Source organism: Temnothorax americanus, unplaced genomic scaffold (genome assembly GCF_048541705.1).
Source record: "Temnothorax americanus isolate GAGA-0224 unplaced genomic scaffold, ASM4854170v1 Scaffold8, whole genome shotgun sequence".
NCBI classification, from domain to species: domain Eukaryota; kingdom Metazoa; phylum Arthropoda; class Insecta; order Hymenoptera; family Formicidae; genus Temnothorax; species Temnothorax americanus.
Genome location: NW_027509802.1, coordinates 6,189,630 through 6,203,704, shown reverse-complemented (window position 1 = coordinate 6,203,704; position 14,075 = coordinate 6,189,630). Strand labels below are relative to the sequence as shown.

Sequence of the window (14,075 nt, the reverse complement as noted above, 5' to 3'; positions counted from 1 at the left end):
GAACCTTGCGGCCTCGCTAGTATCCATAAGGGATTCGCTGAACTTCTTAAACGATTCCCACTTTGCTTCTCTTATCTTATACTTAAACTCATTAAAGCTGGTCTTATATATATCCCAGCTCTCTTTTGTCTTATCCCTTTTTGCATTGTTGTAGAGCTTCCTTGTTTCCGTCCTTAGTTGCCTAAGCTCGCCATTCCACTAGGGTTTGGTGGCTTTGCGTGAGCGGCTAACAGGGCAGGATTTTTTGAAAGCCCTTATTAGTGCAACTTCTAGTTCATTAACTAGAGCTTCTATTCCCTCGATAGATGGGTACTTTGACATTTGGAACTCTGGTCCCCCATTACCGTACCCCTCCACGAGTTCGCTAAACATTTCCCAGTTCGTTCTTTTGGGGTTCCTAAAAGGCTTGCTAGTTGGGGCCGCGCGGTTTATTCTAAATAAAATTCTCCTATGATCCGAGAAGGATCGTTTTAAGGAGACCCTCCAGTCCTCAACTATCAACCCCTCCTCGCCTGTGGTCAAGGTCAGATCTATCACCTCTTCCCTAACCTTGTTCACAAACGTCGGCATATTGCCTCTATTGCAAACAGTCAGGTTATTTGTAAGAATAAAATCCATTATTGACTCACCTCTCTCATTTATATCCTTGCTTCCCCATTGGATGTGGTGTCCATTGGCATCGTATCCTATCACCAGTTGTCTGCCCTGCTTCCTGGCTACCAATACCAGGTTTTGGACGGCCTCTGGTGGTGGTTCAGCCTCATCATATGGCATGTATGCAGAAGCCAGAAGAAGCTTCATGTTTCCCTGGCTCTCGCAGGTCGCCACGGTCAGGTCATTTGTGCTATATTGTGTTAGTAGTGTGAGTTTTAGGGATCTCTTTGCCACTATACACGCTCTTTTCTTACCTGCAGTCTGAGAATGTAGCAGGGTGTACTCCTTGGTCCTTAGTCCTCGAACCCTGTCCTTTGCAAGCCAGGGCTCTTGGACCAGGGCCACATCCACATTCTTTTCAGTCATGAACAGCATCAAGTCCTCCGTGGCCGCCTCGCAGTGATTCAAATTAATCTGAACCACCTGAAGCCCTGGCCGTTGCGCTACTCTTGTCATTTGGAAGCCTCGCTTTCAGCGTACCCAAGCCGAATTTGATGCTTCCTTTTGACTTCCTAAGAGTGTCCATAGACTCGTCATCAATCGTGAAGACAAAGTCCTTTCTTTTGCCATTTTGACTCTTGGCCGATGAGATAATCCTCCAGCTTTGAGTCTTCAGGCCTTTATTCTGTTTGCCCAAAATCTTCACCACGGTATCGTCTCCTTCCGGAACCGGAGGTGGGATCAATAGTGAGATTTTCTTCCTCAGCGGTAGTTGTGACATCTGGATGACCTCGAGTTGGGCCCCCTGCCAGAGCTCGCCGCAGCTGCCGATGACTTGCGTTAGAAAATCGCGTGACTTTCTGTTGCTGCATCCAACAACTTTGACGCCCTTCTGCCAGCCGGCCCCGTCGAAGTCAACCTCCCCGCAACTATCTCCATCCAGCTCGGCTATGGCCAGCAGAACCCTCGTTTCCACCTCCATCCACCTTTCGGCCGTCATCCTGCCATCCGGATCAGAACGATCTATGATGGCAATCCGACAGTCCTCGGGCGAATCAAAGCTTATCGAGGGCTTGACCCTTTTTGCTTCGCTTTCTTCTCCGTCGCCCGATCGCACCCTCTTTACCGTTTTCCTTTCGGAAGGTGGCAAATTGGGTTTGTCCGGCTTTGGAGATTCCACCGTTGCGTTGGCCCTCTGTAGCTTTTTTGCCGGCTTAGTCCTTGCTACCTCTCTTTCTTCGGTGATTGTCTCCAGTTTTTGTTGCTGTTGTTCGGCTTCAAATTTGGAGACCTTTTTCTTGTTTAGTTTGATGAGGTCCCTGTCCCTGGTGGTCAGTTCCTCATCCTTCTTGTTATCCATCTTTTTTAGAAATGACAGGGCATTTCTGTAGGCTTTCCTAGCCTTTTGAGCTGCCGTCATTTCTTTCTTTTTGGATCTTGCTTCCTTCTGGCAAGCTGTGTCGGCCTCTGAGTCAAGAAGATCCCTCTCGACGTCGGAGTCCATACAGTCAACACTGCCACCCTTAAGCGATTGCTCGTCATCGGTCGCCCTGTCGATCTGTACTTTCTCCAGCCGGGAAGAGATGCTCCTCGGACTCGCCCCGCCCGCAGGAGTAGCAATCTCCATTTTTCCACTTGATGCTTGTAGAGTGGTTCCAACAGCCAAGTGTTCCACCGTCGGCTCCGAATCGAGTAATATTGAGCCCCCCCCAGAATCCGATCGGAGCTCAGCCACTTCCAAGGAAGTGGAAGGATTCCCCATTTCTGGGTTACCTCCTGGGGTATATCTATTTATATCACTCTCTTCCATTGTGGTTTCGGGTTTTTTGATTCCCTTGTCCGCGATCGCTTATTCCGCTCAGAGACAAGTCTCTGATTGTTATTCACGACTGTCCAGAGAGACCTCCCTGGACGTTCCACTATCCGCAACCTGTGGACGCGCCCGGTAGCATGGGAAAACTGCCCTTCACTTTTTAAAAGTGTCCCGGGCCCCGCAACCCCTACAGTGACTAAAATCTTCCACAGGCTTACAGCCCACAGTGGGAGGGGCAAGTCCGTCAATAGACCTTCTAATCTCCGATTCTTTATTTGTAGTCTGCCATTTGTTCCATTCTACATTCTTTCTAGCATTCTTTATGATACGGATTGTGTTCCAAATATAAGCCCGTAAATCTGTTGATACCGCGACAAAAGTCTTCAAAATTCTTCTTCTTCTTTCTATTGATGGTTTTCTTCGCCAGTGCACAACATCTTTTATACTCGACCCAGGTGTGCAGGGACTTGAGCCTTTTAAATTCAGTAAAAGCAGCCTTCCTACTTCTGACAACGTCGTCACACTCCGCATCCCACCATCTGTGTGATCTCTTCCGCGTTTTTGGATCATCCCGAACTGACTCAAAATGAGCATCCTTCCTACCTGACGCACGAGCAACATATTAGCACTTATAATAGAAATAAAAATTCGAGGAAAAAAGATCCACGCGCGGAAGAAGCAAAGCATCGATATCCTTCGACACCAGCACCTGAAAACGGGACCAGTCAGTTTTCTTAGAGGAAATTCTGTTGGACAATTTTCCATAAACCCGAGTGTGATAGTCAAATTCAAATGAAATAGGGAAGTGGTCACTGCCCCAGGTCCCCTCAATTGCTGGTATACACAACCCTATCCAAAACTCCAGGCGAGCCAAACAAGAGATCAAGATTCGAATCGCGTTGGCCAGTATATCCCGATCGCGATCTGGTATCAGTATTCACGCACAAGAAATCTTGGTCGCTCATAATATCAAACAATATTTCGCTTAGTGGTGTCACAATTCCATAGGGTGTTATGTGCGTTTAGATCTCCAAGGATAATAGTGTCCTCCTGATATCCACGAATAGAGTCAAAAATGGCACGAAAGTCATGTCGGGTAATATCCTTTCTTGGGTGTCTGTAAATAGCGACGATATTAAGATTTTGATCCAAATTTTTCGTTTTGAGACAAATAACGTCATACCCAATGGGAGGGGCGATAATCGGCACAACATCAAACTCGACATGAGATCGCACCGAGATAGACACGCCACCACTACGCAAAAGATTCTTGCTGTTCAAAGTTCTAAAACCAGAAAAAGATACCTGGCTTGGTTCCGCACACCTGGTCGCCGTGAGGACGACAATGTTAAAATCCATGACACGCTTAGTGAGCTCGTGCTTGTAGCTTCTATAGCCCTGGCAGTTCCACAGTAGGAGTCTGAATTTAATAAGCAGAACGGGGAGTCCTCACGGCCCCCCTCGAAGCAACCATACTGCTGTCCCCTTTAACAGACACCGACTCGTCACAAAAACCTAAGCGATCTCTCATACGCAAGGGGGATCCTTCCCCGACCACACTCCTATCATCCGCATACATCAAGACATCAATCAATAGGCTCCTGGCTCCTGGGGCTTTCCGCAGCAAAAGCTACAAAGCTACAAGGATTCCGTATAATCGCAAAAGAACCACTTGCAAAAAATCGTTAAATTACTTCTAAAAATCGAATTTAATGTTGACCATTATAATTTGAATTACTAATGATGAACCTTGTTATCGTATATGTATCGCATCGTGGGGGTTAATTTAAGTTTGACTTTGACTATTGTTGATCGGACTGTTCTAGCTCTTTATTTATTTCTTTATTTATCTTTTTCATTTATTGTTATTCCAACACTTCAAGTGTGATCTCCAACATTATATATTTTTTAAATGTATTATTATTTACTGTAAAATTTTTATGCCGTGAAAAAGACTAAGTAAGGTCTCTCTCTCTCTCTCTCTCTCTCTCTCTCTCAAAACGTAAGCCTATTAAATAAATAACTAAATTCTTTTAACATTTTTTAAAAAACACCTATAATTTGCTCGAAAATTGGCCGTAACCATATGCTCAACTCTGACTATATTTTGCTATAAATTGCTATTTCTATTCGTGTTTTTGTTTCTAACGTGGAGATTCTCGGATGACCACCGCGCCAATGCAAATTATATATTTATAAATATACATAAAAAATTACATCTCTTGTACATCATACTCCCGATTGCTGTATTTTGTTATTGTTAATACGACTGATAGGAAACAAATTATGACATAGTCGATGTCTACACAAACAGAAATAGCAATCTATAGCAATTATTCTGTTAGTCGAAACATAATCTGCAAGTTCTAGTGTACGAATTATTATATATACAAAATGATGTTGATAGATTTTCAAAATCGTTTGATTTAAAAACAAAGCCTTATATAAAAAAAATTATTCTATAATTTCAGCGAAATTTTAGCATAATTTTAACATAATTTTGGGATAATTTCAACAAAATTTAATTAACTTTGAAAACAAAATTGTATGTTTTTTACGAATATTTTCATCAGTTGAAAACATTCGAAAATATGCAATTTGTTTAATAGGAAAATGTTTTTATTTATGTTTTTTTTGTTTGTTTATGTTTATATGTTTAAAAAAATATTGAATATAAAAAAATATATTTTTAATATCTTACAATAATTTTTTTTCATAACATTTTTTTATAAAAATATTATCACCATGTTAATGTTGATAATTATACAAAATAAATGTTATTATTATGTTATTTAAATATTATTGTAATGTACAAATGTAAACATAATCTTTTATTTTTCAAACATGTTCTTTAAATTATTCTTCAAACATGTTTTTAATGTACCATGTTTGACCCTAACACCCTTTTTTTAATGTAAAAGAATAATTGCTGAAAGACCAGTTTCTGCGTATTTTTTAGCAATTATGCAATATTTTAAGCGAAATGTCTGAAAACATGTTTTCAGAGAAATATTACCAAATTTTCAGAAAAATTTTCAGAAAAATTTTAGTTCAATTTTACAAAATTTTCAGCAAATATTTAACAATTTGGCTAAACATTTTTTTAAGCAAAATTTTAAAGAAATTTTAGGCTATTTTTAAAAAAAATTTCAGCAAATTAGAAAAATTTTCAGACAAAATTGCAAAGAAATTTCAGTTTAATTTCAGCGACTTTTTAGTACTTTTATTAAAAAAAAAAAAAAAAAAAAAAAAAAAACCGTACGTATTTTCACCAATTTTTCAGAAATACAAGTTTCAGAGTAACTTCCGCAAAATTTCAGTAAAATTTTTCCACCAGATATAGAATATTGTATAATTCAATCACAATTTTACTTTTGTAAAAAGAACAATGCAAAAGTTATTTTTCCAATTACTTTTCAATTATTCTTATTATTTTTCTGTATACGGACAGAGATTACTGTATAATTATATTTTATATATAATTATATGTTTTTACATAAAACATTTTTTATGCAATGGGTATTTATAACCCTGGTGAAAATTTTTTTTGTATTTTTTCATAAATTTTCTGACTATCTCATATTTTACACTTGTAAAAAATTCTGAAAAAATATATCAAATATTTGAGATTCTTTCAGAAATAATTAAATGAGGATTTTCGGAGTATTTTCGTATCTGTACGTATGTATACAAATTTTATTAATTTTTGATAAATTGTGCGGATTTGCTCATATTTATTTAAATTATTACAAAGATGTGTTAACGAGGGGTGGGGAAAAGGGGGAGGAGAAGAGAGAGAGAGAGAGAGAGAGAGAGAGAGAGAGAGAGCTAAGTTTTTCTGAAAAATGTTCCAATTTGTATAAAAAAATCTGAGAAAATCTTAAAATTCTGAGAAAAACTCCAAATTTTCATAGAAATTCTGATTAATAATATGGAAAATTCTGAGATATTTTTCTACTAGGGAACACGTGATATATCGCTCGCGTATATTTTACGAAACGAAGCATCGCTATCGAGACACGCGTTATTGCCGCTTACGCATCTCGATTCTATTTTCCAGCCTGGAAAATACACTCGAGTGGCATGGCCAAGTCTCGTGATATTTAGCGCAGCTGGCGCAACGATCGTGCCGCGCCATGCCGGACGGCGTTCAACAAACCGATATTTATAGACGGGCGGGATTCATTGGCGGAGTTTCTTACGAATATGCAAAAGCTTTCAAGCATCAATAACCAGTTTTCTACGTTCATTTCAGCGTCCGCCTGATGACCGTCGGAATCACCGATTTGACGAACGGTCGCAATGATGGCGCGATAATGCGATACCGCGGCGAGAATGACGACGATGAAGACGAAGACGAGGATAACGGTATTCTCGGGCACGGCGTGCAGCGAGCGTCGCGTCGGCTGGTTCCGCCGAGGAAAATCACGGGAATTCTAATGTAAGACCCGAGACCAGCTGTACCGCACGCCGGCCGAGTCTCGCCCGAGTCTTCGGAACGGCGGATTCTCCGCCGTCAGTTCTCGGCCGTGGTAACGCGTTCTTCTCGCGCTCGCCCGGTGCCCGCGTGTTGCGTCGCGTCGTGTTCTCGGTATCCGTTGCTGTGCGCCACGTTGCGTTGCGTCGTCACGGCGGTGGACCGAGTCGGGAATTCCGACCGCGATGTCGCCGACCGCAACGGCGTGATCCATTATCCTCTGCTTGTTCCCGGAGTTGAGCTGGGAAAAGGAAATAATATATACCTTCGTCGCGAGTGGCGGAGTGATAGTAACTCGAAATCGGACACACACACACACACACACACACACACACACACACACACACACACACACACACACACACACACACACACACACACACACACACACACACACACACACACACACACACACACACTCACACACACACACACACACACACACACACACACACACACACACACACACACACACACACAACCACACACACACACACACACACACACACACACACACACACACACACACACACACACACACACCACACACACACACACACACACACACACACACACACACCACACACACACACACACACACACTGTTCGATCTATATAGGTAGTTTCACGCACGAGAAGTTTGTGATGTAGAATGTTTTCTCGCCGGAAATGTGATTCCTGTTGGTAGTCGAGGTAATGTAAAGGAGGACTTGCTCCGGAGAATGAATCGTCCGATTGCCGTGAATCATTTTTGACACAACGCGCATATTTTTGCGTTCCTCGAATTTCCACGCATTTAGGCTATCGCTGCGCCATTATTTCTCCTAATTACCTCGCAAACGTGATTTTTAAAGGGTATATCACTCAAAAGTATTTGAAAAGTAGATCATTTTTAGAATTTTTTTGTTCATAAGCAAGAAAATCTAAAAACTCGTAGTTTTGCGTATATGTATTTGTTACTATTTTATTATTATTTCTACCGCGTTTTGTATAAATCTAGACAGCACGCATGTCCAAAATCGGGATATAAAAAAACATCTTAAAGACATGTTTAGGACATTTTTAGGACATCTTTAAGACGTCTTATGTCTCAATTTTGGAGATGGTGCTGTCTGGGAAAATAACTCATATTTATAAGAAAGTCCTAATCGTGGCAAATAAAAAAGTTAAAGTTTATTTTAATGAGTAGACTTGTCTCTATAGCTCTCGATCATCACAAAGAGCAAAACAAAAAAAAATGGCGGCATTAAAGAAGAAATTCAACTTTTTATCACATTTTTTTTTTTGCATTAAATTGTTATAAAAAATAAAAATAATAATGATAGTTTTGTCATTTTGGTAGGAGCAATAAAGAGATACATATACATGGAATATGTGTATAAAATTTCAAGTTAATTGATTCATTAGTTTTTGAAATATCGCGCAGCAACCATCGAAGACAAATATTTCGAAACATTGCATCTTACATTTTAGTACCTAAATATTATAAGTTATTTGTATATGAAACGCGGTTGAAATAATAATAAAATACTAATAAAAAATAAATTACTAATAAATACAAATACAAAATTATAAATTTCTAGGTTTTTTTCGTTTAAGAGAAAAAAATCCTCAAAATTGCCTATTTTTCAGGTACTTTTGAGCGAATACTCCTTTAACGAGTATATGAAAATCGCCGAATTATAATATACATTTCTTTTTTTTCTTTCTTATAAAATATGCAGATCAATAGAATACAATTTTTTTTTTGCATTTGTCCAATGTTCTGCATTTGGCGACAGTTAAGGATGCATCATTGATACAGTCTTAGATGTATAGGACATAATTTTCAAAGCGCTACCAAGTGGATAAAAATTTGTAAGAATGTTCTTTTAGTCTTCCTGATGTGCTACAAAGAAGTAGAAACGAATCCACTAAACGGTTGCTGAGATATAACGATTTTAATAAAATCAGTGAATTAAAATCGTTATATCTCAGCAACTGTTTTAGTAAAATCAGTGAATTAAAATCGTTATATCTCAGAAACCGTTTAGTTGATTCGTTTCTACTTTTTTGTAGCACATCAGGAAGACTAAAAGAACATTCTCACAAATTTTTATCCACTTGGTAGCGCTTTGAAAATTATGTCCTATACATCTAACAACTGTACCGATAATACATCCTTAAAAGCATTCGACTTTCTACAAAAAAAGAAAATTTATGACATGAAGTTACGCGGAGAATAATTTTTTACTTTTATACGAAAAGAGAAAGATTCTGAATGTCGGAAGTGTAACACATCACAACGCTACAAATATATCGTGAACGATTAGCGTGCGTAAATGCCAATGGATTAATCCTTAAAGAATGCGGATTAATGCCGAGTAAGCCTTTCTCAGGACGACTTTGACCCAAACTCTGATTAACTTAATCAGTGAATTCAATCGGCGAATTACTTAAATAATTCATTGTCTCGAATTTAATCTTTTTTTTCTATACGTCAACAACCAAACGTTAATAATCTCATTTATGTAGACAAAATAACGATATACTCGATAAGTTAATTGTGTCAAGTTGAGTCAAAGTTTGATCGAAGTTACTCTTAGGAAACAGCGCACGCGAGAAGCATTCTTGTTGTCGAGAGGACGGGTCTCTCGCGATTTATAATTTTCCCAAAAATATAACATCGCGCGCATGGTCGTTTCCCACCACCGAGCGTAGGTAGAAGGAGACGAAACGAATTGATATTTCGAAGCGTATTTCGCGCGTTCAGGTGACACGCGTGTCACCTGCGTTTTGTTGCTGACATTGTGCCGGATTCGAACTAGCGCGAAGCAATTATTCCCAGGATACGAGAATGAATAATCGGTGGTACGTCAGTTGGTGAATTGCGAAACGATTGGATATATTTATAGATTCGAGTCTCGCGTGCGAATTTTTTCGCATTGACTCGCGTTCACTTTGACGATCGCTCGATATTTATCAAATATGACTTCGTATATTACACAGCCAATAATACATCAAATATAGTTTATAATCGCAAATAATATATCTTCAAAGAAATAGTAATTAATAAGATTTCAAATAAATTCTTCCAATTAAAGGTATACATTATTAATAATAACTTGTGTTGTAAATTGTTATTTGGGTTTATATTTTATAAATCCATGTGTGAAAAATTTATTATTATTCACAATTTATAGTTTGTAAATAAGCCTAGATTTTTAATAAAAACTTATGGTCGATTAAGAATGTATTGGAGGTACAATCCCTGCTAAAAGTTAGCTTTTAATAAAATTTACTAAAATAAAGATTTTGCATGTATGTCGAACAACTCAAAATATTTTATATATTAGAAAGGATTACCGTTAATAGTTTGAGTATGGTTTTTTGTCATTTAAATAATTAGTATTGTTAAAACAATCAAAAAATAAAAAAATTTTAGCAAAAAGTTTTCAAACTTAAAATACAATATCAATGATGCTTTACATATAGAAATATCTGAACTTTTTTATTTATATTTACAGCAAAAATGTCGATTTTTTATAAGGGGAATCATGTTAATTTTATCAACTTTAAACTTAAATAACTCTTAAATCGTTTAGCAAATTACTTTAAAATTTTACAGAGTATTTTTAATTTAATTAAAAAAAAACATCTCAAAATTTTAGCCATTTCTGAATATATTTGAAATATCTTAACACACCTCACTCAGCAAGTTTAGTGGATATGTTTCAACTTTTTTGCAGCATATCAGGAAGACTAAAAGAATCTTACAAATTTTTATCGACTTCTTACTATTTTGAAGATAGGTCCAATACATCCTTAATTTTCGATTAATAGCTCGAATTATCGCTGGTTCGTTAAATAAAGTTTTAACTGTAATTTATGAAGGTTTTTCTCAAATTTTGCCACTTGTTATGTTTAACAAAGCAACGGCTAAAAACGCTCTTGTAAATACCATGAAATTGTTCATAGTTCTATATCTGATGTTTTGCACAAGTTTTGTTTATTTCCTGGCAATATTATAGTTTTTATTTTAATAATATTATTGAAATTTAAAGAAAGTAATAAAAACACATTTTTTACACGTTTTAAAACACATGTTTTAAACAATAATGCCTCGAATGTATACGAGAAAGACCAGAAAAAAAAATGTAGTTGAAAAAAGTGTAGCTGACAGTTATAAAATTTACAAAGTTTTAAGATTTCAAGGTTTATAAGATTTTAAAATTTGTAAGGTTTTAAAGTTTTTAAGATTTATTTTTCATTTTAATTTAAATTATTGCAATTCAATATTACAATAATTTTAACCCTCAATTAGCACACGTGAGCTAATTTGCACCACTTTTTTTTCGTTCAGCACTTTATATATTTCAATTTTTCATATAAAAATCATTTCTTTTTCCTAAAAAAAAGTGCACTACTCGATTTCCAGAAAAATTTTACATAAATTTTTATAAAAAATGACTGAGATACGACAGTTAAAAGTTGTCAAAATCTCAAATCGCACTAGTGTGGCATTTGAGGTGGCCCAACCGAGGTGTGCTAATTGAGGGTTAATATTACAATTTAATTTTAAAATTTTATTTTTTGTTAAAAACTATTTGTACTGACTTACTTTAAAGACTAAGATTTGTATTGTTTTTATAAATAAAGTAACTTTTGAAGTTAAATTACTACATATTTGTATGTAGTATATTATTTTATACTGTGTGACATATTACTCATATGGTTGGGTAATATGCCATTTTGCAACACTTTTGTATTTCTTTCTATTTAATAGTAAGCAATCAAAATATTTTATTAAAATCATGTACAAATGACATAAGAAGAAAAAAGGAGTATGCAAAGATACTTCAAAGAAAAAAAATAAAAAAAATCAAATTTTTGTTCAATGTGGCATATTCCCTCGAGTTACCCTATAATTGTTATTAAATGAATTTTCAATTGCAGTTTACAAATTCTATTATGGACAATTTTTATTATGATGTCATTATCATATTATACTTTTTATTGTTATATATTGAAGATGTGTATATGATGAAAGAAGAAGAGACTAATAAGAAATAGAATAAGAATATGTTATATCCGACATGGACCGCAGATTGAAAGTCAAGCGTACAGAGAGTATGCATGGGACGCCCGTACGATTATGCGCGAATACAAATTCTGAATTATAAATAGTGAATTCAAACGTGATGATAGTATTATTATTGATGCGAAGGATAATAAGATAAAGTTAAATTGTTGGGTGGTCGGTGAAGTTTTGGAAAATGATGTTCACTGGTGGCTCGCATGCGAAGAGGAGAAACGCCGGTGGTGGTAGTGGATCGAGCATTTTCGGGAGAAAATCCTCCGTGGATCATCGAAATCCACCGGCGCGCAGCGTCGGAGCCGAAGGATACACGTACAGGTGAGCTATTCGGTGGGTAAAGGTTTCTGTGCACGATACCATGAAAAAAGAAAAACAAGAAGGATAAAAAATAGCAATGAGATTAAGTATTTTGTATTTTATAAGTAGGTTCAAATTTGTTGGCGTATTTTCGAACTCTCTAATGATTAATTCAAAAGGTAAAAGCAGTAGAGAAAGTGCGGGTATTGTCGAATACTCTATATAAACGTCTAAACCTTTTTTAAGATAACTTGAAAACTATTAAAGATAATGAACTCAGTTTGTACTGACAAGAGTTGTAATGTCAAGTATTTGTTATGACATGTTCCTAACAAATTTCGTTTATCTATAGTAAGTTTAATGTTATATAAATTTTTTCGAAGGTTGATTTTGGAAGGGTAACGTGGAATAGGTCAGAAAATGCGGAATACTTTTTTAAGCTTGCAAAAATTTTTTTTCTTGTATTTCAAAGCAAACTAATTATTATACACATTACATATTTATTATATTATAATTATTTATTATATTATTTTACAAACTTATATTTGTGTACTTTCTGTGATAATGTCATCATGCAAATATCATCATGTTTAAAACTTTTTGCTTCTAATAATTTTTACTCATAATACACTTCTCAACAAAATTAAAGGATTACTTATAAAATTATCGCTAAAAAGGATTACGAAAAATAATTGCAGAGCAATAAGAAAAAATGGTAACTTAATGATTAAAAAAGTATTTTAAAGAGGAAATGTTATATTTTGTAATAAAATTAAAAAAATTTTGAGAATAAATTTTGTTTTCCCGGTGTACGGCATCAAAGTTGAAGTTTATTTTTCAATTTTGTAAAATTTATTTTAAATAAGCGCTGTTTGTAGGAAAATTTTTGTAGAGAAATGAGCTTTTAAGCATTCGAAAGCTGAAGCTTTAACCCTTTCGGTACGGAGCGACCGGGACGCGAACGGCCCTCCAGTGGCCGAAGTGTCGATCTGCCGATATACGCGATTCGGTCGAGAGAGGTAGGCACTCGACGTTCAACGCCTTCAATTATTATATGTAATAAAACTCAAAAACAATTTAAAAAATTTATCAATAGAAGCATTTAAAGTTAACATTTCAAGTTGTTCGGCCGCAGTGAACATGCAACATGTGAACAGTGACTATAGTCACTGCTCGGCCGCAGCTCAGTAAGCAGCATGTGGACAGTGACTGGACAGTGACTATAGTTACTCTCCATACCGAAAGGGTTAAGCTTTAAAATGTGTTTTTGAACATCGCTCTGCGATTATTTTTTGCAAAGATACGTGACTTTGATTTTGGTCATTTTTAGCAGTAATTTTAAGTGATCCTTTAAATTTGTTGAGAAGTGTATACCTATACTTTATAATAATACTATTTTGGTAATTATTTACTTTAGGGGGACCACCTCCGATGACCTTGACCTTGACATATGTTGTCAAGGACATGACCCTGAGTAACTTTTCCTTATAACTTAATCGTCGCTCAGTGCTTATTTAAAAGTTATGAACAAAAAAAGTTTGAGAAATATAACGTGTCGATACTAAGAGAAGTAATTTGCTGATATATATGCTGATGTGTGTGTAGACAGTACACATGTAAGCGGAGGAGGGGCGATAGCCACCAGGGGTGGGGGAGGGGTGGACCTAACCTCGGTTTGCGTGGAAAGTTGAAAACCCGAACTGTATGTACAATGATAGACCTTGTTTCGCCTTATAAGCAGAGGTAGGGTGGAGTAGAGATCCTCAAGTAAGAGATTGGACACTGTCGACCGTCCGCCATATTGTTCAGGACACCTA

At 36.5% G+C, this 14,075-nt stretch overlaps 1 protein-coding gene across 1 annotated transcript; it reads right to left on the bottom strand.

Moving 5' to 3' along the window:
• Positions 1 to 198: 198 nt before the first annotated feature.
• Positions 199 to 1,029, bottom strand: LOC143907326 (uncharacterized). Its single transcript, XM_077424009.1, has one exon. The coding sequence runs from the start codon at positions 1,027 to 1,029 to the stop codon at positions 199 to 201; it is 831 nt and encodes a 276-aa protein (XP_077280135.1).
• Positions 1,030 to 14,075: the final 13,046 nt, after the last annotated feature.

Excerpts from the sequence above, each read along its gene's own strand:
- LOC143907326 (XM_077424009.1), bottom strand. The coding sequence starts at position 1,029 with ATGCTGTTCATGACTGAAAAGAATGTGGATGTGGCCCTGGTCCAAGAG.